General features: G+C 40.9%; 1 protein-coding gene across 1 annotated transcript in view; it reads right to left on the minus strand.

Annotated features, from left to right (window-relative positions):
• Nucleotides 1-22,324, minus strand: part of RASEF (RAS and EF-hand domain containing) — a 73,464-nt gene that overhangs the window by 20,908 nt on the left and 30,232 nt on the right. The window contains exons 3-9 of the mRNA XM_003782973.1: nucleotides 18,728-18,818; nucleotides 12,923-13,018; nucleotides 9,878-9,955; nucleotides 6,635-6,750; nucleotides 4,408-4,476; nucleotides 2,797-2,881; nucleotides 1,739-1,827 (exon numbers count right to left, since the gene is read on the minus strand). Of these exons, the coding sequence (XP_003783021.1) occupies nucleotides 1,739-1,827; nucleotides 2,797-2,881; nucleotides 4,408-4,476; nucleotides 6,635-6,750; nucleotides 9,878-9,955; nucleotides 12,923-13,018; nucleotides 18,728-18,818 (624 nt within the window). The remainder of the gene's footprint in view (nucleotides 1-1,738; nucleotides 1,828-2,796; nucleotides 2,882-4,407; nucleotides 4,477-6,634; nucleotides 6,751-9,877; nucleotides 9,956-12,922; nucleotides 13,019-18,727; nucleotides 18,819-22,324) is intronic.

A 22,324-nucleotide genomic window follows, 5' to 3' on the forward strand; every position in this document is an offset into this window, starting at 1 on the left:
TGATAGGAGACTCATTACTAGGCAGAATTCTTTTTGACCTATTTGTCTTTTTGATAAAAAGCAAAGTAGTGAAATCCCAAGTTGAGGGATCACTTCCATGAATGTCTAGACTTTAAATTAAAATATAGGTACAGATCAAACACTTTCAAACTAACTGAAATATATATCCTTTACAAAGTAAACCATTTTTACTTGCCCTAAGAATGTTTGCATTGTAATTAACTATGTAAAAATATGAAACAAGTTATATTTTTGGTCAGAGTTCTTACCAAAAAACCACAAAGCCAAGTTTATACATTAAAATCAAGCATAAAAAAATAAAAATAAATTAAATAAAGCATAATTTGATTATAAATAAAAATGTACATATTAAATCGACTACCTCCCCCAAACAATAAAATTAAATGTATAACATGCCTTTATTAAGCTTTTATACTAGCATTAAGAAGAAAAAGGTTAAAGTCTAATATCAAATTAATTCTCTCTAGAAAGAACATGGGTCCATGCCACAGCAGCCTCTGGTAATAGCTTGAGTTGGGCACCTGAGTGCTATGTTCCTGTCACTTGGAGGGGCAAGTGGTGTGATGACCTTGTTCCTTAGAACCTTTGTCAAGGAGCTTTTAGTACATTACTAATGAACAATTTTATGGTGTCTAGTCTTCAAAATGAATCCTGGCCAAATTTCTGAAATGATTTTCAGTTATATGCCATTCTCCCCATTTGGTTAGAATGGATCTTAAATGCCAGCCAAGAAAAATGGCATCATACCTACACATTACTAAAAAAAGCTGTATTCCTCCATGATGTAACAGTCAACTGCCTATCAATAAGCCATTAAAAATTATATAACAACTACATGAAAAATAAAAACATTTTCTACCTAGATAGAATTTTCTTAGATGTGGTCACCAATAAGCCTGGACAATACAGGTTTTCCTGAATGGCAGCTGGACCATTTGCTATCATCAAGGTATAGGTATTACATTGTTCTCTTTACCAAAACTACCCAAATGGAAAGGGGGACGAACGTGATTCAGAAAGTCACTAAGAAATGGAGAGGTGAAAACCTTGAGAGTTCATGCCTTTACTTTTACCTTCAAATTTTGACATACTACAAAATTAACTAGCAACACTGAACACATGTATATATACACACATGTGATCCTTCAGCATTTATTACTAGGTCTAAAGTAGTAACAGGCCCACTATCGTAGTTCACTTGACTAAAATAGGCCTAAATTCTAACTGTTGGTGAGCCTCTCGGACTCTTTGAATACAGTAGTTTATAAGCACCCACTAGCCATACTTCTATTTGTCTTGACAGTTTCCTTTTCCGCAGCGAGCTTACGTAACATTATGCTGAGCTATTCAACATTTACAGGTCCTGGCAATCGTCTCAACAACTTCTACACAGGTACTACATCATCATACGCCATCAATTCCGCTGGTTTCCCCGAAACATCTCTTACAGATTCCCCCTCCAAGAAACAAGACACAAGTGAGGAATGAGGTGATGGTGACCAAACATAAAACTAAGGCATAACACCTTACGGAAATACCTTTGTCCTTCCTGAAACATTTTTACTTTCGATTTTTACATGGTTAGCATTTCAGAACTTTAAGACCATAGAAATTGGTGACCGACATATAGTCTATTCTTCTGGTTCACCACTAAGAAAATTTACTTTCCTGGTAACTTTGATCCAGAAGTCAAACAAAGCAAGCAGGTGGAACATACCTGTCATAGCCCAGAGTTTGCAGAGAATGACCATTGAATCTGGGACTGCTTCTACTAATTGTATTCCCTGGTGATACATTATTTATGCGCTGTAATATATAAGTTATTTATTTGTCAGTTCGGGGAAACATTTTATCATTTTATATATACATAGGTGCATGAGTGTTCACACACACATACATACACACTTTATTTTTTTAACTGTGGCATACTATGTAACTTCTAACGTAACTAAAAGTTTAGCCTACTACAGGAGCAGATGTGAGCATGAAAATCACAGGGAAAAGCTGCAAGAAAGATAACTGACGACAGGACGCTCTTCTCTTCGTCCTCTCTTAATTCTAGAGCCTACTGCATACTCCATAAATGAGTATTCTGGTTCCCCAATTTGCCGAGATGCTACAACACCCACTTCCTTGGATTTGCCTCCTCATGAACTGTCTTTTGGCTCAGTGATGGACTCTTCCCATCCAAACATGGCACTGGACGCTGATCCCCAAAGTGGGATAAGGTGCTTTATGACAAATGCAGTCTGGGGAAAGTCTTCAAAATTCCCAGTGGGACTTATCTTGTTTCCGTAGAAGGACTGGAAATCCAAAGCCCCATTCTGGTGATCTCCCTATCATGAAGAATACTCAATGGGTCTAAATTCCCCCTTTAGCCACAGCACCCATTCCTTCTTCTCCATTGGGCAAGGTTTTATTTTTACCTCCATGGGATTTTCCATTTTCTGTTATATTATTGCTGTTTATCTGTGCACGCCTTGACTTCCTACATTACAAACTCTCCCAGGGCAAGGCTTGCATATTTTATGTCTTTCTCTAGTTTCCTAGAACATCTACCAGAGAGTTGGTTAACAGCAAGGCATTTATTCCTGCAGAGGAGTAGCATATTTTTTTAATTTGGAAAAACGTGGCCTCTTTTTATTTGAAGGAAAGAGGTTTTCATTATTAAGAGGATCTACATGACGTTCTCTAAGAAATTACATGATTTTCATCACCTTTAAAATACTCTACCACGAGAAAGAACGAAAGACATTATAAAATCACATGGCCTACCAAGGATCTGTTGAACTTGCTGTAACTGTTTTCGAGGGCACTCCTAAGGCCATCGTTACTGTCATGAAGCTTCCGGTTAGCCGTTCTGCAGGGTGAAGAAACAGACAAAGAGGTGTACAAGGAATGTGTTAGTGGGGGGAGTCTTTTCAGGCTGTAACATTCAGAATGTGGAATAACATTACCTTTTGCAACTTTCTCCCACTTCCCTTGAAAGGTGATAAACTGAGATCACAGTTCACTATTCCAACTGCAACAACTTAATTGATGACTTAATTGTTCTTTAAAGGTCTAGGGGCATTTTAGAATGAATTAACTATGGTGTGGAATGCACTCCTCCTGCAGGCAGCTCCCTGGTTTGGACAGGTTTGAGGCAGGACTCTGTTCTCTAAATGCCTGAACTCAGCCAGCCAGTCCACACTCCCCAGGGCCAGGAACGGACACCATGTGTTCTATCAGCCCTCATGCCCCTGGCATCCTACCCAAGGCCTGGTGCACCATCGTGTACCAGGTAAAGGGGCAGATGATAACCACAGTCAGATCTGGGTTAGAATCCTAACTCGGGTGCTTATTTCCATCTGATGCTGTTAGAGCATCATTGCTCCTTCAGATAAAATGAGGATGATAACAGGGCCCTCTCTCACAGAGTGACTGCTCTTCCCCTCGGATGCCCAGTTCATCCTTCACATGTCAGCTCAGTCCTCACTTCCTCTAGGAACACTTCCTTGACCTTTTAAGACAGGCCAAAGCTCCCCTCAGGAGACATGACCTCTCTGCACCACTCCCACTTGGCATTTCATATTTATGTCTATGATTATGGGTCAGCTCCTGTCTTCTTCCCCCAGACTAGCCCCCAAAGGACAGAGACCTATGAAAGGTGCTAAAAATCTGTTTAATGAATGAATGAACTCAAAGGATTATCATAATAGAGGAATTCTGTCATCACCACGGGTGAGACTTAATAAGCATTTAAAAATGGTAATTAAAACAAACTGGTTAAACCTAATTTTACTTCATTTGGGAGAACTAAAAGCAGAATAAAATACTGCAGGGGTTAGAAAAGAAAGAAAGGGGAAGGGAGAAGGGAAGGTTTACGGGCAAGACCCTGGGAGGATGAAATTATTGCAACTTAGTTATGAAGCTAACAGAGCAAGTATAATATACTTTCACTTAAGGAGAAAAAAAAAAAAACCTAAAAAAAAATATACCATAGCCAAGCACAATAAATTGAGAAGGAATGATTACGTAGGCCCAGTTGTATGGACCTTGTTAAGGTGAGAAGCCCAACAAACTTGGTATAGAGCTCAGAGAAAGCCAAGGGGTCAAGGCTGTTCTTCTCTACAGAGGTTCAAAAGAGACACGTGGGACAAATCCCCTGACTTGTCAGGAGCTTTGGAGAATTATCCTCTATTCCCCGCATTTGAATAATTTATTTGGGATTAGAAGCAGCAGAAAGCTAAGCCATACACCAAGGGCACTGCCTTGGGCAGAAACACACCCTGACCTGCGAACCCGGTCTTAAGAACACGGCACTCGCATTCTAGGCGGCGTGTGTTTTAGTAACAGGGAATAAGTAAAATGTAAATGTGACAAGTATTTGATTTGAGAACTTACTGGAGTATTTCGATTTGCCTCTCAAGACTATTTCGATCTTCTGTGTACTCTCGGATTATTTCCAGGTCTCTGTAAAATTATATTTTATGTTTGAAAGAGGATTAGATACCAAGGTCTGCCTTACCTAGACCCGCCCTCCAGAACCTTTTCCGCCTTTTTCAAAGACGAGTGTCCTTGGCCACGATTTTCTATCCTCTCCAGGCCTCTGTGGCCGCAGCCACCTCCTCCCCTTTTGCAACTCCGCAGACACACTCACAGACTGGGCTTCCCCAGGCAGCATCTGCCCCACCTCTGACACTGGAAACCCGGTGCTTCTCCTCCTCAGTTGCACCTGGGCACCCGCCAGCTCTTCCATCCCCATCCCTGCTGACCTGGCTCTGTTCTCCATGGGGACTGAACCCCTGACCAGCTCCCTTCTCCTCAGCCCCTCTCAATCCTCTGAACATTCTCTGCTCATTCCAAGCCTTATGCAATTCCAATTCCATCTGTTTTCTCCTTCCCTGTGATTCCTTCCCCCCTCTCAACCTCAAACCTACTCCTGCTCTCCCGCCTCGCCTTACCCAAAGCCACAGAGACACTCACAGAACCCCGCTTGCTAGGCTCACTAGAAACACCCAGCCATCCTCTGTTGCTTTATTACAGAAGCCCTGGGGCCCTCCTCAAAACACACACTCTGAGCACTTGCAACTCAACTCCAGCCTACAATTCCCCCTTAGTATACAAACACCATCACTGGCACCCCAAACTCTCAGGCTAAAGAGTTTTGTCTACAATATCCTTCCCATTTGCTCTGTAGATGATAAAGCAGACATTTCCCTAACTGTCTATAAGCATTACATTCTTTAGCCCCAAATTCTGGGCCCCTACACTACAGCCTTAAATGAGCTTTAAGAGTTTTTAGTTTTTTTCATCTTTTTGATTTTCGGTCCTAAATATTTCTTTCCAACCAGTGGCCTGACCACCATTCCCCATGCTAGACTTACCCTTCTTATGTCCCTGCCCTGCTTTGGTACTTGCCTTGCCTGGCACATCTCTGGGACTCTCTTTTCCCATCTGCACAATAGACATAACAAAAGTCCCTATCCCATGGGGTGCTCTAGGGATTGAATGAGTTAGTACCGAGGACAGAGCCTAGCAGAGGGCCAGTGCCACGGGCTCTGAGGCGGCATCCCTGCTGCCTCTTCCTCCTTCCACCAGCACAAACCTACCCCTCCACCTGAGTGCACCTCTACCATCTCCTTTTTATAAAGTTCTGCATTTTTTCTAAACTAAAAACTTTTTCTGTGATCACACAGCAATTAACCCAAACCACGACCCTGGTAGTGATATTGCTTCTGAGATTGCTCTTACGATGCTTTACTCCGGCAGTTCTCAACCTGTGGGTCGCAACCCAGAGGAACTGTATTAAAGGGCCACGGCATCAGGAAGGGTGAGAACTACAGCTTTACTCCATCATCTCTTTTGCTTTTTATCTGAACTAAACTGAAGAATTCAAATAGCAGAGACCACATCTTTTCTTTTTTGCCTACTCTACACTCAGAGCTCCTGAGCTAGCTCAGAGACCTATCTGTACAGTAAGTATTTAGTAAATGTTTCACTGTTTTCCATTACAACCTTAATTCTGATTAAAGCTTGTAAATAAAGAGTAAGATATTTTTCCCAAGGGTACACGCCCTAGGGGTTACATATGTATACAAATATCTATACATTTATATTTACATGTACTTATATAAATATCCACATCTGTATCCTTTATATATAAATACACATCTCTGAGTGTATATGAGTGTGTGAGCACATTAGGTCTTATGTTATTAATACCACAGTGCAAAACTAACACCCAGAAAAATAAAATGACTTGCCTAACCGGTCCACTTTTCCCTTTCTTAAGTTTTATGGCCAGGATTCCCACCCAGAAAGCATTTTAGCAGGCACTGTATGTATATTCTTCTAGCTCCCAGTTTAACATTTGTTTGACATTTAATTATTGGCTGTTCCAAGCAGCCGATAATTAATTAATCTGTTCGCCTAAAAAAAAAATAAAACTGAAAAGCATTAGAACATCTGACAATGAAAGTATTATAAAAGTAATTAATCAGAAAGGAAAAACATATTAGCAAAATTAACACCTAACCCATTTTTACTACATAGCCAAGCTCCATCTGCCTGAATAATCATCTAATGAACGTTCCACTCCAACTAAAAAATAAAATACAAAGTTTCTTACCTTTCAGAATTCAGACTCTGATCAGCATAATCACTTTTCAAAGCATCTAATTCACTCTGAAGAAAAGCGATGTTTGTCTGTGCTTCTAAAAGATCTTTCTTAACTTTCTGATTTTCCTAGAGAAAAGCGACACATCAGATGAGGGGGGACAGAGCTTCAGCTTCCTCCTCCTGGGAGGAATGAAGCTAAGTGCAGGTGACCCTCTCCCGCGCCCTCCCACCACTTCTTCACATTCTGGTATTCAAAGAACAAACTGTCGTGGCAAGGTAATTTGAAATTATTACAAATAAAGTACTATACATATATATATATATATATACACACACACACTATATATATATATATATATATACACACATATATGTATTTTTGGAGACACAGGCTCACTCTGTCACCTTGAGTAGAGTGCCATGATGTCATAGCTCACAGCAACCTCAAACTCCTGAGTTCGAGAGATCTTCTTGCCTCAGCCTCCTGAGTAGCTGGGACTACAGGCACCTGCCACAATGCCTGGCTCCTTTTTCTATTTTTAATAGTGATGGACTCTCCCTCTTGCTCAGGCTGGTCTTGAACTCCTGAGCTCAGGAGATCCACCTGCCTTGGCCTCCCAGAGTGATAGGATTATAGGCATGAACCAGCACGCCTGGCCAGTATTAAAAATCTAAATCCTCAAAATTGTTCTTCATTTTTTAATGCTTGGCACTTGGTACCAGACCACAGTAGTCAAAACTGTATAATGATGTATTTTCACATGTTACTGGCAAATTAACTAACATCAAACATCTGAATACCTTCCTTACTCAATGAGAGTTGTGAACCACCGGTAAACATTCTGTAGAATAAACTGTACCTATTACCAGGTACACTGACTACTTTTTACAGTAAATTTTATCACTTAACAATTTTAAATTTGCACTTAAAAATAAGCGTGATTAGGCTCGGCGCCTATAGCTCAACTGGCTAAGGCGCCAGCCACGTACACCTAAGGTGGTGGGTTCGAATCCCCAGCCTGGACCCACCAAACAACAATGACGGCTGCAACCAAAAAATAGCCAGGCGTTGTGGCAGGCGCCTGTGGTCCCAGCTACTTGGGAGGCAGAGGCAGGAGACTCGCTTGAGCCCAGGAGTTGGAGGTTGCTGTGAGCTGTAATGCCATGGCACTCTACCCAGGGGAACAGCTTGAGGCTCTGTCTCAAAAAAAAAAAAAAAAAAAAATAAGCGTGATTAGGAAATTTCTATACTTTTACTAAAAAAAAATAGATGTTTCCCCTTGAGATGGTGGACTAAGAACATAATTGTCTTTTTTTTTCTTCTAAAACCCCATTCACAAGAAATACCAAAAGAGAGAAAGTGTAACAGTTAGAAGATAGAAGTTAGCTATAACAGTTAGAAGAATGAAAGAGTGGCCCAGGAGCATTCAAGTGACTTAAACACATTTTTGGAAAATGGAAACTGAAAGCTAATGCACTTCCTTTCCTAGGGAAGGAAGTGGGGGAACAAAAATCCCAAAGACGTGTGTTGAAGGTCCTGATGTAGAACACAGAGGAGGCAAGCGGCCAGAAAGAGGGCATGAGACGTGGGGCTGGAAACGGAGATTAAGAATGTATATCAAATCAAGGCAGCCCGCCCCGAATCCATCCCTCCCTCCCTCACCCTAGCAAACAACAGATAGACTGGATCCCAACGGCAATAAGACAGAGACTGTCTTTCAAAAAATGAATGACTCTACAAGGAAAGCTAATCCTTCTCTCTGAATATCCCTTCTTTGTTCATTCTGGTGACTGGGATCAGGCAGTCTGAAAAAGCTCCTAGGAAGACACCCTCTAATGAAAAAGGCTTTGAGGTAAATGACTGTTATCCAGAAACACAAGACTCCTACATCAGCCACCTAAAATAAAGCTAATCCTTTACTTTAAAATATGTACAGACCACCAAGGATTGCCAGGTATTTGGGGCGGGGGAGGGGAGAGGAGAAATGCAGCTAGAAAGATCTGGATAAATAAATCCCAGAGGAGTCCCAGGAAAGCCTATTTATCTAGACAAACGCAACACATCGTGAGGGGAATAGACATACTCAACTATTCAAAAACTGAGACCATTTCTCTCTCATGTACCTTTCTGAAGAAATTCTTTGAAGATGTTCTACAGCAAAATGAGGATGAAAACCCAAAGGAGGAAAAACTACAATGAGCAAAGCGCTGCAATTCAACAAAGGACCCAGTGGAAAAAAAATCCGGGATAACATACTGGTGTAAGTTTAAAAAACAATCAGTCCAGTAAGAATTGTATATTCCAGAAGCAAAATTAAAATAAATTTCATGTATCAGGAAGACTCAGTAAGAAGTCAAAGTATCAATGATAACTTTTTACAATAGGAAACCAAAATCTCACCCAGAAAATCTAAGAAAACCAGGTAACTCCCTGAGAAAGTCACGATCTAAATACAAAACCAACTAACATACGCCAACATCTGGAACTGCCGTTGTGTAAGTGGAATTCATTCGACATTGAAGCCGGGAACCTGCTCCTTTAAGTGTACAGGGATAATGACAGGAGAAAGAAAGGTGCAATCCTTGCTTATTTCCTGGCCCTGTGATAAAAGTATTTAATAGCACCATGAAAAAGAAAATGTTCTTACTAGATAGCTATATTTGTCTACAGTCTTAGAAAACGGAATTGTTAAAAAACAAATAACTCTTTAAAAAAAGAAAATAGAACTCTTAAAAAATACATTCTTTATTGGCTTTCAAATTTTCGAGTTAACCTAAAATAAAAATAAAGAAAACTATGATTACAGAACAGATGTGAGTATTATCAATTTTGTCAAGAGCAAAAGCAAAAATATGGTCAGCAGAAGAATAAAAGGGACAGAAAGGGAAAAGCTGGAGGGAGGGCCAGGCACGGACATCGTCCTCTGACAAAAGCAGGGGCACAGACCACAGCCCACGCAAGGGAAACGCAGGGTTAGGCTGAGTCAAGCTCCAGGTCTTTACTACTCTGAATAAAAAATACATAGAAACGTGTATAATAAGTGGCATATCATTGAGGGGGAAAGCCTGACTAAATAATACCTTTGCTAAATGTATTTTAAAGGCTTTCTCTCACCATAGCATTAATTTCTCTATAAGCTGCTGCTCCTGGAACCCTGAAATAACAGCACAATTATGTAGTCTAACAGGAAGTACATTTCCATAAACGAAAAGGTGATTCGTGCATTTCAGTGAGTGAAAATGTAATTCTTACCATCGATAAATCATGAATTTGCTTTTTCAACGCTGCCACATCTTCCTTTTGACTTATGTGTTTTGACTGTTCTTCAAGCTGAAAAAGCAAATAACAATTGTGCACTTAGAAACAAAGTCACTTAGAATTACTTTAAGTTCAGGACTACCCTTGAACATAGACGTGGGAATTCTAGAAGTCTTCAATTTTCGCTATTATGTGACTTTATGAATCATTAAGCTACATAAAATCCTTAAGAATTTAAAGGTCTGTCCTAAATAAACATTTCAAGAAAGATTTTATTATTTAATAAATTTTCTTGGAAGCCACTGAAAAGCTTTTTTCAGAATCCATTTAGCTATTAAACAACCCAGCCCTTGCCATTTTCAGTCACGCTGCCTGTGAGTCTGGATATTTACATTCTCCATCCTCAACACTTTCTATTCAGTATTAAAATTTCTTAGGAATGTCTTATCGCTCCTCCTAGAGCATAAGATTTTTTTAAAGCAGAGCTCATGTCAGATTCACCTGTGTCTTCTTCATGGTAAGTTCAAGAAATGCTTATTAAATAATAAAAATCAATAAAATCTAGGTGTAACATGAAGCTAAACACACACACACACATTAACATAAACACACACATGAGTTTTGCATGCTGACTCTTTCATATTAATTACCAGCCTAAATCAGTTCAGAAACATCTGTTACATGAAGAACAAAATATGTCTTTCCAACTACTAACTTGCATTCCCTGGAACTGTGGGATTTATGGGTGTTCATTCATAAAATGCCTCTGCATTATCAAGATGGACCCCCAACTTCCTCAAAGCTAAGTACTCTGAGTCTGCATATTCTCCCCTTGTCTAGGTGGTACCAAGGGAAGGTTCATACACACCGTGCCAGGAGACTGAGAAGAGCATTCTGACTTCAGCAAGAGAAATTGTGGGGAAAAAATGATTTTCTCAGAATCAGCAACATAAATTAATGGCAATAGTAATAAATCTGTACATTTTTCTCTGGTTCTTTATAGCCTTTCATATAAATTACCATACTGTTCTGCATAATGACCACACTGGGCAAGAGGAAGTCTGGACTAAGTGAGAAAGCCAGCTATGTAGTTAGAGGACTCGGTCAGTTACCGTATTTGCTGTATAGAACATGCACTCCCATGGTTCTGGCTCAAACTTTCAGGGAAAAGAAAATCTTTCATTTTAATTTTTTAATTCAAATTTGTGTTTGTTTATACTTACTTGTTTTTTGTATTATGAAAGAATTTTGTAAAAATACTACCTGGATTGCTAGGTATATGAAGAGAAAGTATACGCTGCTCTTCATTGGCTGAAAAGGCAACTTTGTTACACGCTCTCATAAGTTCAACAAAACCAATTACTGTACTCCAGGGTATTATTTTGCATGCGAATATTGTTAATCAGTCTCTAGAGTGACACTTTCAGAGCATAAGCATAAATAAAAGGATTCAAAACATTCATAAAGATACTGAATTAGGACTACCCATATATAATGTGTATCCTCATTTTTCCCTCAAAAATTTGGGCAAAATGTTTCCATTATATGCAGCAGAATATGGTATTAGCTATGTGACTTTTAACTAGTTATTTAACTTCTCTAGAACTCAGTCCTTACCTTTAGAGGTAGGATATTTATGCCCTCCTCAAAGACACTTTGGCAATTCCATTTTTTAAATCATCAAAAAGAGCTTAATAGTGAAAAGTCAATAAATTATAATGAGTTATTGTGGCTGAACAGTTCATTATTAACCCCACTTTTACATATGAGAAGCTGAAGATTAGCAAGACAAAGGGAATTGTGACAGGTGTTACAGGGAGAAACTGGCACAGTCTTGAGAGGGACTCAGACTCCCTCACTCTGACTCATGTCCTCTCTTAGTGCGCTGAGACATTTGGTCTTCACCACATGCTGCACAAGGGCAAGAAATCACATGTCTTTTTTTGTCTAAAGATTCAGGAAGTCACAGAAATTAAGTGAAGACAGTTACTAGGACAATCTGTGGCTCTGGAATATACAGGAGATTGGTCCACTCAACTCTGTAATCCAAGCATAGTATGTACAGTTCAATAACTTTTGCAAATTAGATATAAGTTTGACATTGATGGTCATTTTCCAGGAAGACTATTGAGGAGAATTCTTAAATCATCCCAGAGGTTTAAATTCCAATAGCTTAAAAGTTTTAGTTGATTGTCGCTTAATCTCATTACCACTTTCAGGGGTGATTATTTTTTAATTATTCGCTTTTATTTTAGCTAAGGCATTTCCTTTCATTATGGAAACAACTCACACGTGAGAAGCAAGCCTGGCGCAGTGCTGGAGCCAGCTGTACCAGCAGGTGATTAGTCTATAGTCCTCTCAACTCTGAATTTAGCGATAACAACTTGGTAGCTTGAAATCAGTAAATGATGGAAATACTTATACCCTGAAAATCAGCAAATACTGCAAATCCCTTCCTTCTCCCCTTCCAGAGCCACTTTCTGGCACATCCCTGAGGGAAACAGACCCTACTCATAAGAAACCAAGTATACAGCAAAAGCCAAACCCAACTGCAACTTTTTCATACATCAATAAACTCCTTCTCACCTCTTGCTAATCAGGGGGCCCCGAGATCTGAAACTTTCTACTTAGAACAGCTGTATTCATTTCATTTAGTAAACAGCTGCCAGATACCTCCCACACACCTTGCAGTAAGCTAGGGGCAGGGGCCAAGGGATGGAAGACCAAGAAAGACAATGTCACTGGCCCATGGAGCAGACAGTCCACTGGACAGGGGGACCTGAGCACACCAGGCTTGTGAAGACTAAGGAAGCAAACTGAGATTGATGACAACCACTCAAGGGGTCAGAGATATTTATCAGATCTCTACAAAACACAAGAGGAACTCAGAGACCCTTAGAAAAAAAGTCTTTCCAAGGAGGCCATCTGACTCCGAACTCTGATTCTACCTGCCCTATGATCCCAAAACTTTTCATTGTCAGTAGCTTAGACACTGGGCGACACCAAGGCTGTTTGTCAAGTCTAGCACCGCCTTCCTACCTTTTTAAGCTTTTTGATGGTCACCTGCAGATCTCCCACTTCAGTTTCATACTGACGCCTGAGGTCACTGAGGGCTTCCTCGGCTTTGCGTTTTTCCTAAAAGAAAAAAGAGAGAGAGAGATTGTACTGATTTAAATAGGTTCAGTCTCTTAAACAACTCCCAACCCTCACAGATGAGAAACATTCCGCATCAAACCGAGGCTGACCTCAGTAGGGAGGGCAGGAGGAGGACCAGTGACCTCAGATGCTGCAGCGGAAACCCACCAAAGAGGAAGAAGCGCGAGACCCACAGCCTCATACACACCTCGCCTGGGAGTGCCGCCTCTGAGACTCACTCATGCGACAGAGGCCACAGCACAGCAATTAATTACACACTTATTGCTGTAATTATTTAAAAGCTATGGCCAAGCACAGGGCTCCAGTGCTGGCCTATAGCCCATCACATCAGCAGACACAGAGGGTACACACTTCATCCTAGAGCTTATGCCTCATCTGAATTCAAATCACTGCACATTTCTGCGCAAAGTGCTTCCCCAAAGGCTGGTGCTGCTCAATTGCGTCCCTTTAAGTTCTGAAGCAGAGAATAGCAACAGGGTACCCTGGGAGACCTGGGGGCAGCCACTCAGAAGCTCTCATGGGCTGAAACATCTCCACATTTCCTTTTTATCTCTTATATCCTATGTTCAGTATTCAAATGGTTTTATATTGTTAGCCAGTAAAATTCAGTGTACAAATATTCGCCGACACCCTATCTATACCAACAACAGTTCTAGGCACAGGCACCGAGGACATGGGGACAGAGCAGGAGACGACAAAAACCAATGCTCTCAGGCATTCTGGTGGGGGACAGGGAATAAAGACAGTTTCAGGAAATGATATGAGGAAAAAGAAAATCTAGGCAGATGTGCTGGGAAGCCAGTTGGGGGTACGATAGGGCCTCTCTGCAGAGATGTCATGTTCCCACATCTACATATCTGCCCGGGTGAAAAGGTCTCACTGCCTACTTATTGGCTGTGGAGCCTGGACAAGCTACTTAATTTCTTTATACCTCCACTTTCTTATTAGATTATTGTGAAGATTAAATGTAAAAATCCAAGCAAATTGAAGAATCCATATAAATTAAATAATCCATCTGTAATGCTTAGTAGAAAAGCAACATTTTCCTTAAAGGTAACTTTTTTTTTTTTTCTAGGAGACAGGGTCTTCCTCTGTCACCCAGACTAGCTTGCAGTGGCATCATCACAGCTCACTGAGACCTCAAAATCCTAGGCTCAAGTGATCCTCTTTTCTCAGCCTCCCAAGTAGCTGGGATTACAGGCAAGCACCACCACACCCAGCTAAAATTTTTCTATTTCTTGTAAAGACAAGGTCTCATTCTTGCTTAGGCTGCTCTCAAACTCCCAGCCTCAAGCAATCTTCCTGCCTCAGCCTCCCAAAGTGCTAGGATTATAGGCAGGAGCCACTGCGCCCAGACTTTGTTCTTTCTTTCTTTTTTATTAAGCGACTACCTTGACTTAGTCAGATTAACAGGTAAGGCCACAAGTACTGCCCACTTCACAGGTGGATGAAGACACCAGGCCTCCCAATGAGGAATAATGACTCTTCCTGACATTAGAAGGGACATGGATGCAAGTCTCCTCACTGGATCAACAGCCACAAACCCAAATATAACAACTTTCATGCAAAGCTCAATAAAGAAATTTATCACAAGCTTATTTCTTTTTTGTAGAGACAGAGTCTTACTTTATCACCCTCGGTAGAGGGCCACGGCATCACAGCTCACAGCAATCTCCAACTCCTGGGCTTAGGCAATTCTCTTGCCTCAGCCTCCCGAGTAGCTAAGACTACAAGCACCCGCCACAACACCCAGCTATTTTTTTTGTTGTAGTTTGGCCGGGGCCGGGTATGAAACTGCCACACTCAATATATAGGGCCCTACCCACTGAGCCACACACGCTGCCCATCACCAGCTATTTCATTCCCAAACTTCAAGATTTAGATGCTGAGATATCAGTAACTTAGGTGAGAAATAGTGATGGTTCAGATCAAATCTTCATAAACTTCTGGCAAAATGAAATGGAAGGACACAGCCCGACTCATTCTATGAGACTAGCACTAGCCTGATACCAAAATCAAAGGCATTAAAAGAAAATTACAAACCAACATCTCTTATGAATGCTAATGCCAAAGTGATAAATTAATTCAAACTAGGTTTATCTCAAAAGTATGAGTTCATTCTAACATTCAAAAAAATCAATGCAATTCACCATATTAATAATCTAAAAAAGAAAAAAGAAAAGATCCCTTCCACAGAGTCAGGAAAGGCATTTGGCAAAATCCAAAATCCATTCCTGATTAAAATAATAACGGCAGCAACAATAACATCAGCAAACTAGGAACAGAAGGGAACCTCCCCAACTTAACAAAGGGCAGATGTGTGAGAGACAGGAGGAATGCAGACCAGGACGACCTCTCCACCACCTCTAATCTACTTGCCAGTGTAGTAAGTCAAGAAAAATAAAAACATCATGCAGGTCAGAAGGAACAGTAAGTCTGACTTTATTCCTATATTATCATCAACCTAGAAAATGGAATCTATAATATATTTCAACTTCATCAAAATTAAAATTTTCTACTCTTCAAAAGACACTGTTAGGAGAATGAAAAGACCAGTAATAGTCTGGGTGGAAATATTTATAGATCAGATATTTGATGAAGGACTTATAGAGAATATATGAAGAATTCAGCAAAACTCAGAACTCAAAAACAACCTAACTTTTAATATGAGAAAAATATCTTTTAACAAGATACTTCTCATCAAAGAAGATATATACATGGCAAATAAACACAGATCCTTGACACTGTTAGTCATTAAAGAAATGTAAGTTAAAATCCCATCGAGATTCCTCTACACAGCTGTCAGAATGCTCAAAGATTGGAATTCTCATATACTGCTGAAGGAAAGGTACAAGGCCATAGCCAGTCTGGAAGTCAACTTGGCCGTGTCTTAGAAAAATAAACATATACTACACAGTTGACCAAGCCATTCCCCTCTGGAAACTTACTCAAGAGAAATGAAAGTGTATGCCTACATGAAGACCTGTACATAAATACTCACAGCCCTTTAATTTGCAATAGCCCCAAACTAGAAATAACTCAAATGTCCTTCAATAGATGAATAAACAAACTGTGTCTCACCCACACAATGGAATACTACTCAGTGGTAGAAAAAAAGGATAAACTATCAATACCTGGATAAGTCTCAAAATAATCACGAGGAGTGGAAGAAGCCCGACCAGAAATAGTGCATAGTGCATAATTCCATTTCTATACAATTCTACAAACCTGAAACTAATCTATGTTGACAGAAAATACAGCAGCGGTTGTCCAGCAAGGAGGGGCAAAGAAGGGAGGAAGAAAGGCTTGTTATGCCTTCAGAGAGGCACGAGGAAACTTCTACAGTGGATGGTTATGTCCATGATCATGCTCGTGGGGATGGTTTCACAGTGTGTAACAGGAGTCTAAGATTACCATATTCTGTATTTTAAATGTGTGAAGTTTATTACATGAAGATTATATTTTTGTAAAGTTGTTACAATTTTTTAAAAAAGTAGCTGAAACAATACAATATACACTTTATGTACCCCATGAGTCAAGGTCAGAAAGAGATGAATATGGCTAGAGGACCAGGAGAGGGCACCAAGGAGAAGCCAAGACTTCCTCTGAACTTTTCAGAATTTAGGACAGTGGAAAGGGGTGGGGAGACAACCACCAAGGCAGAGAGAACAGCTGGAGCAAAAGCAGAGTCTCGGGCAGCGGGCAAGAGTTTGAGGTGAAGAACCGTGGGGAGCCAAGGGGAGTCACGTAGACCAGAGGGAAACAAGGGACAATCTTCCAGTGGCCTGAGCATGTTATTCCAGAGACACCGTGTTCAGAAGGGTGTGAGGGAGAACAGGACAGGTAGGCAAAGAGGCTTCCTCCCAGAGCCATAGCTGCCCAGCCTAGTGAGGTCCTGGGCTGGCCTGCTGAGGGCTCAGAGGCCACATCGATGTGGTGAATGCCTGGCTGCATATCCCTTGCTGTGGAATAGAGAAATGTTGCCACAGATGCCACAAGTTTGCCACCCCAGGGCCAAAGCCAAAGAACCCAAGGAAGATGCTATAACTAACAAAACATGAATTTATTGTGGGTAGGGGCCAAGATTATACCCCCATTACCAGCCACAAACTTGGGAGGCATTTAGACGCAAGGAGACTGGTTACCAGAATAATACAGGTACTTGATAAGTATTTGATGAACGAATGGATTAAAAACAGTGGATAAAGAGGAACAAGGCAGAAAAAAAATAATTTTACTGTTTTTAGACCATAAAGAGGAAAGCGTTAGCAGAAGAACGGGATACCCATTGTACTAAAGCTGGACTATGAACCCTGAACCATTCACTCGGCTGATTATAACGTCTAAATGCTTAATTGGACTTGTTATAAAGAGAGGACAACACAGAGACCCAAGGTCAAATACAGGGTAAAGCCATAGAAGATGAAGAATCGCAAAGGAACCAAAGGTACACAGAGCCACCAAGAGGAAAGCACAGTGAGAGTCACGGTGCCGCCATCACATCATGGACACTGTATCCAGTCACCACGGGAGTCCTTGTTAAGCAGGTAGGTGGCATTTCTCCATTTTTAAAGATGGAACAACAAGGCACAGGAGTTGGGCTATCTGTCCAGTGCCACCTCATCCAGGTAAGGACAGGGCCAGGATACAAACTGAGGTTCCCGGATGGCACTGCTCAGGCCACGTGCCTACTATCTCAGTGCTTTTCAGTGTTAACAGGGCACACGAATGGATAAAAACGGAATTCTTAACCTAATATTAGCTACTCACAGAAATATATCTATTTTCTGTTTTCAGTGAGTATTAATCACCCAAAAATATTTTTTAAGGAAAAAAAATAATTACATCTTCAATAAAAATCACTAAAGGTAGCTGCAACTCTCAGCCCTGAGGGGTTCCCAGAATGCTGACTTCAGGTATATGATTAACCCTCCATATATCTGAGATGCACATCTGTGAATTCAAATGGATTGAAAATATTAAAATAAAAAATGGTACAAATAAGAGATACAGTATAATGTACATAGAATTTATATTTTAGTAAGTATTACAAGTAATCTAAAGATGACTTACAGTATACAGGAGGATGTGATAGTTTAGGGGCAAATATCATGCCATTTATATATGAACGGGAGCATGCAGATTTTGGTGTGGCCAGGAGGGAGGGATCCTGAAACAAACCCTCTGTGGATACTGAGGGATAACTATATTCCATTATAAAACAATGAAGTTAGAAGACAGAATTTTAATTTCACTGTAATCTACATTTAAAGCCTCCAGCAGAGACGGGCAGTGAGACAGATACGGGTAAGTTAAGCCACCTTCTCTACTGAAGGCGAGCTCTGCCTTCTTCAACCTCAGCTCTTACAACCCTTCCTCACCAAGGCCTCTCACCCCAACCCAGCAGCCTCCTCTCCCAGTCACTGATCGTCATCCACATTGCTTCTTTACTGCACTTGTCACTATCTGAATTTATCTGCTTTATTTCTATATTTGATTATTATCTCTGCTGATCCTTACCCCACCCCCTAAAAATGCCACCAGTAAAAATTCCCTTGCTACAAGCCTCTGTGGGAGCCTGAGCTGGCGGTACTCACATCGTGACACCCAGGGGTACGTCTGGGGCCCAGTGCATAAAAAGTGCCTCATAAAGATCTGCTAAATGAACGGCCAACCCCAGAAACATACGTCTTTCCGTGTCTTATGCTCTGCAGCCTGAATCCTCTGATCCATTTCCTCTTCCAACTCACTCAACTGCATGGCTGCCTTGTCCTGGGCTCTGTAATTCAAAAGAATGGGCTCCTTTTTATTAGGTTTGTAGACTTACAACACAAAGAGAAAATGTCAAGCTCATTGATGTTAAGCTCTGTAATTTACAGATGAGGAGAAACATAATAATATTCCCCCTTCCTCCTGCATAATCAAATGAGATTGGCAATTTGACCGCCTTGCCGTAAAATGATTTTAAAACTAGATATAGTCATGCGTTGCTGAATAATGGGGATGGATATGTTCTAAGAAATTGAGTTGTTAGGGTATTTTGTTATTGAGCAAAGATCACAGAGTATACCTACACAAACCTACATGGCACAGCCTACTACACACCTAAGCTACATGGTTACAAACCTATAGGCACATTACTGTACTGAGTACTGTAGGCAACTGTAACACGGTGGGTAAGTAATTGTGTATCTAAACATATCTAAGCATAGAAAAGATACAATAAAAATATGATATTCTGATTTCATGGGCCCACTATTACATATGCCATCCATTGTTGACCAAAACTTCACAATATGGATACGCTTATATAAAATAAAGGAAATGCATGAGGTAAAATGGTATCGAACTAGATTGTGGCAAGGAATAAAGATACCAAATCGCTGGGAGGCTCTCAGTAAATTCTGAAAATCCTTTTTGCTGTTGTAACTGAGTTACAACTCTGGATACACAAGCAAAAGGAATTTCAAGGCAAAGAGATGGTTGGATATAATTTTGAAATTTTGTTATATGAAGCTTACAATGTTATATGTTAAAGCTAGAAGGGAAAAAAGATCTCAACGATTATTTCTTATTATCCTCTAAACTTCTGGAATGTACATAAGATTATACCTTTTAGAAAAATTGTTTGCTATTAATACAATTAATAAATCACATCTTGGGGTAGCACCTGTGGCTCAAAGGAGTAGGGCACTGGCCCCATATGCCAGAGGTGGCGGGCTCAAACCCAGCCCCAACCAAAAAAATAATAATAAATCACATCTCTATGGAGGTGGAGCATATTGATTTGCTAAAAAATTAGAAATGGAAAAATTTTGGTAAGAGGGATTCCAGGATTATTTTATTTAGCAATTGCCTAGCATGACGATGTCAGACACTTCCAAAGGCTGAGGTTTAAACAGGTCTTAAACCTGAGGTCGAGGTTTGAGATTAAACATTAAAACAATTATTTCCCTTGGTTCTCTCTGAGCTACATGTCCAGTTATTTAACTCTTCACATATATGTGCCTTGACTACTCAGCTAGGTTATAAGCGACCTGAAAGCAGCCACCTAGGGATTTAGAGGTGATGCACTTGAACCCAGGACATGCTATTAATAAAAGGGACTAAAGGTGAGAACTCCCTCCCATCTTCTAATGTGGCCTCTACTATAGCATTCTACCTGTTTTTGACTTATTTACTCCCTCATAATACAATTTGTTCATGCATTAAGTTAACTGCTACATAAAACTCCAAAGAAAATCTGTAGGGGGAGGGAGGAAGGAGACCCCAAAATAAAATTTAGGGTAGCATTACTATTTTTTATTCCAGTTTAATTTCCTCCTCACCTTATAACCTGCGGATGGTTATGTTAACCAATTTTAGAAAGTCAGCTAGTACCTGCTACTTGACGTCTAGAAATTATATATTCCCAAAGCAATTTTTTTTATTAACTCTGAAACTATAAATAGGTAAGCCACATATCCTTTCTCCCTTTGTTAGAATCGTTTTCTCAACTCTTTCTGCTAGATGTCCAGTCCCACACATCTGGGACTGCTACTGAACGTACTCACTCTGTCTTTCTCACTCCCAGCAACATTGTTCTTTTGTCAATCAGGGCAATCCATAATGACACAGTGATTCCCCTGGCAATTTCTAATCTCTAGTAACCCTGTAACCTAGTTTAAGGCTACTACCAGGACACGGGTAGTCCATTCTTCAGGGCAAGAGTGAAAACACTGTAACCCTCCCCCAACCAAAAGCAGAGGAGAGGGTGCATGGTCCTTGCCTAAGAATGCAGGGAATGGTTCACCAGCACCCATTTAAACACTTCTGTGGAGGGCTTAGATATATCGCTAAGAGAGAGGCCTTTAGGAGATCGTAGGCCCAGGACAGAGCCTGGCTCTGCGTCCCTCCCATAGAGCACAGGAGAAGGGGTGGAGGGAGACACCAACACAGCTTGAATTAATGTGAGGTACTCACTCCTCAGTGAGAGAGCAGCCTGGCTGGTTATAAGAACATCAAGTGTGCCTTTTTTCCCTTTGTAGGTTAACATGTCTTCAGATGGGATGTTGTTTGTGTGGACATGTGTGTGTCCACGTATCTTCATGTAGGTCTGTACATGTGTACCTGGGAGTTTGTCTGTTTTAAGAGACACTCATTGGCACTCTGAAAAATCAACAAATATGCCTGCTTGTCACCCCCAAAAAGGCCCAGTCTAGGGCTCTGAGCCACACTCCAGAATGCCGTATGGAATTTGTGGTTCTAAGGATCACCCTTTATCTTATTGGAAGGTGAACTTGAGGGGAAAGGTCAGAGCCAGGTAAGGAAAACGTTTCATAAGAAACCTCCTGTGAATAGTTCAACCCTTACTTGACTTCAGGACATATGAAAGGTCCTATTTAGCATCAGGATTTTGAAACGTTTTCTCTTTTACAGTTTAATTTCCTTTGCTTACTGCAAAGATTCAACTAGATAGTTTCGACACCACATGGAGGGTGGAGGGGAAGAATAAAGAGACAGAAAGAGTCCCAGACAGACAGGCAGCACCCCCTCAAAGGGGCTGTGTTCACAGGTTCGGGGCAGAGGCCAGCAAGGTGTGCAGTGTGGTGGGACCTGCTGGCAGAGCACATGGGAGCGAGCAGCATCTGTGGGGTACAACACCCAAGATTTGTGACAAACAAAATGCCCTCTTTACCCAACATGTGCTAAAGGAATATGGTCATCGCAGGGAGTAAAGGGGCTGATGTTGGGATTGCAACACATATAAATTCTTTTGCAACAAGATGGCTGTTAAAATGAGTAAGATATCCCATGTGAGCCAGCTCTGGCTTATGGGGACTGTCTGTGACATAGTAATAAGGGTTTAACAGGTTTTTAGCTTTCACTTCACAGGAGAGGGCTGGGTAACGAGGGCTAGAGAGAGGGACAGCAGCACTGCTGCGGCAGCCACAGCACGAGGGGCTTACCCATGATGTCATCCACTAAATCGCAATACCCTGAGGGTGAGAATATTTTCATCCTCATTTTGCAGATATTGGAATGGACTCAGGCAAATTAATTAACCAGCCCCCACGGCTGACATTTGTGAGTTACAAATCCAGGCTTTAAATGGGGTCCTGCTTGCCTTTCTGAAGTTTCCGATCTGTGGCTGGATGTAAGCTAAATCTCTGAATTGTTTTATATTGAATCATTAGTCGTGAACAGTTTATATAAGATCATAATGACCAACTGATTGCTGACTGACCCTATAAACTACTGCCTGATTCAACTTCCTCTGTGCTGGTTCAATTCAGGAGGACCACC

This window comes from Otolemur garnettii, unplaced genomic scaffold (genome assembly GCF_000181295.1).
Source record: "Otolemur garnettii isolate 467f Iridium unplaced genomic scaffold, OtoGar3 scaffold00006, whole genome shotgun sequence".
Lineage (NCBI taxonomy): Eukaryota > Metazoa > Chordata > Mammalia > Primates > Galagidae > Otolemur > Otolemur garnettii.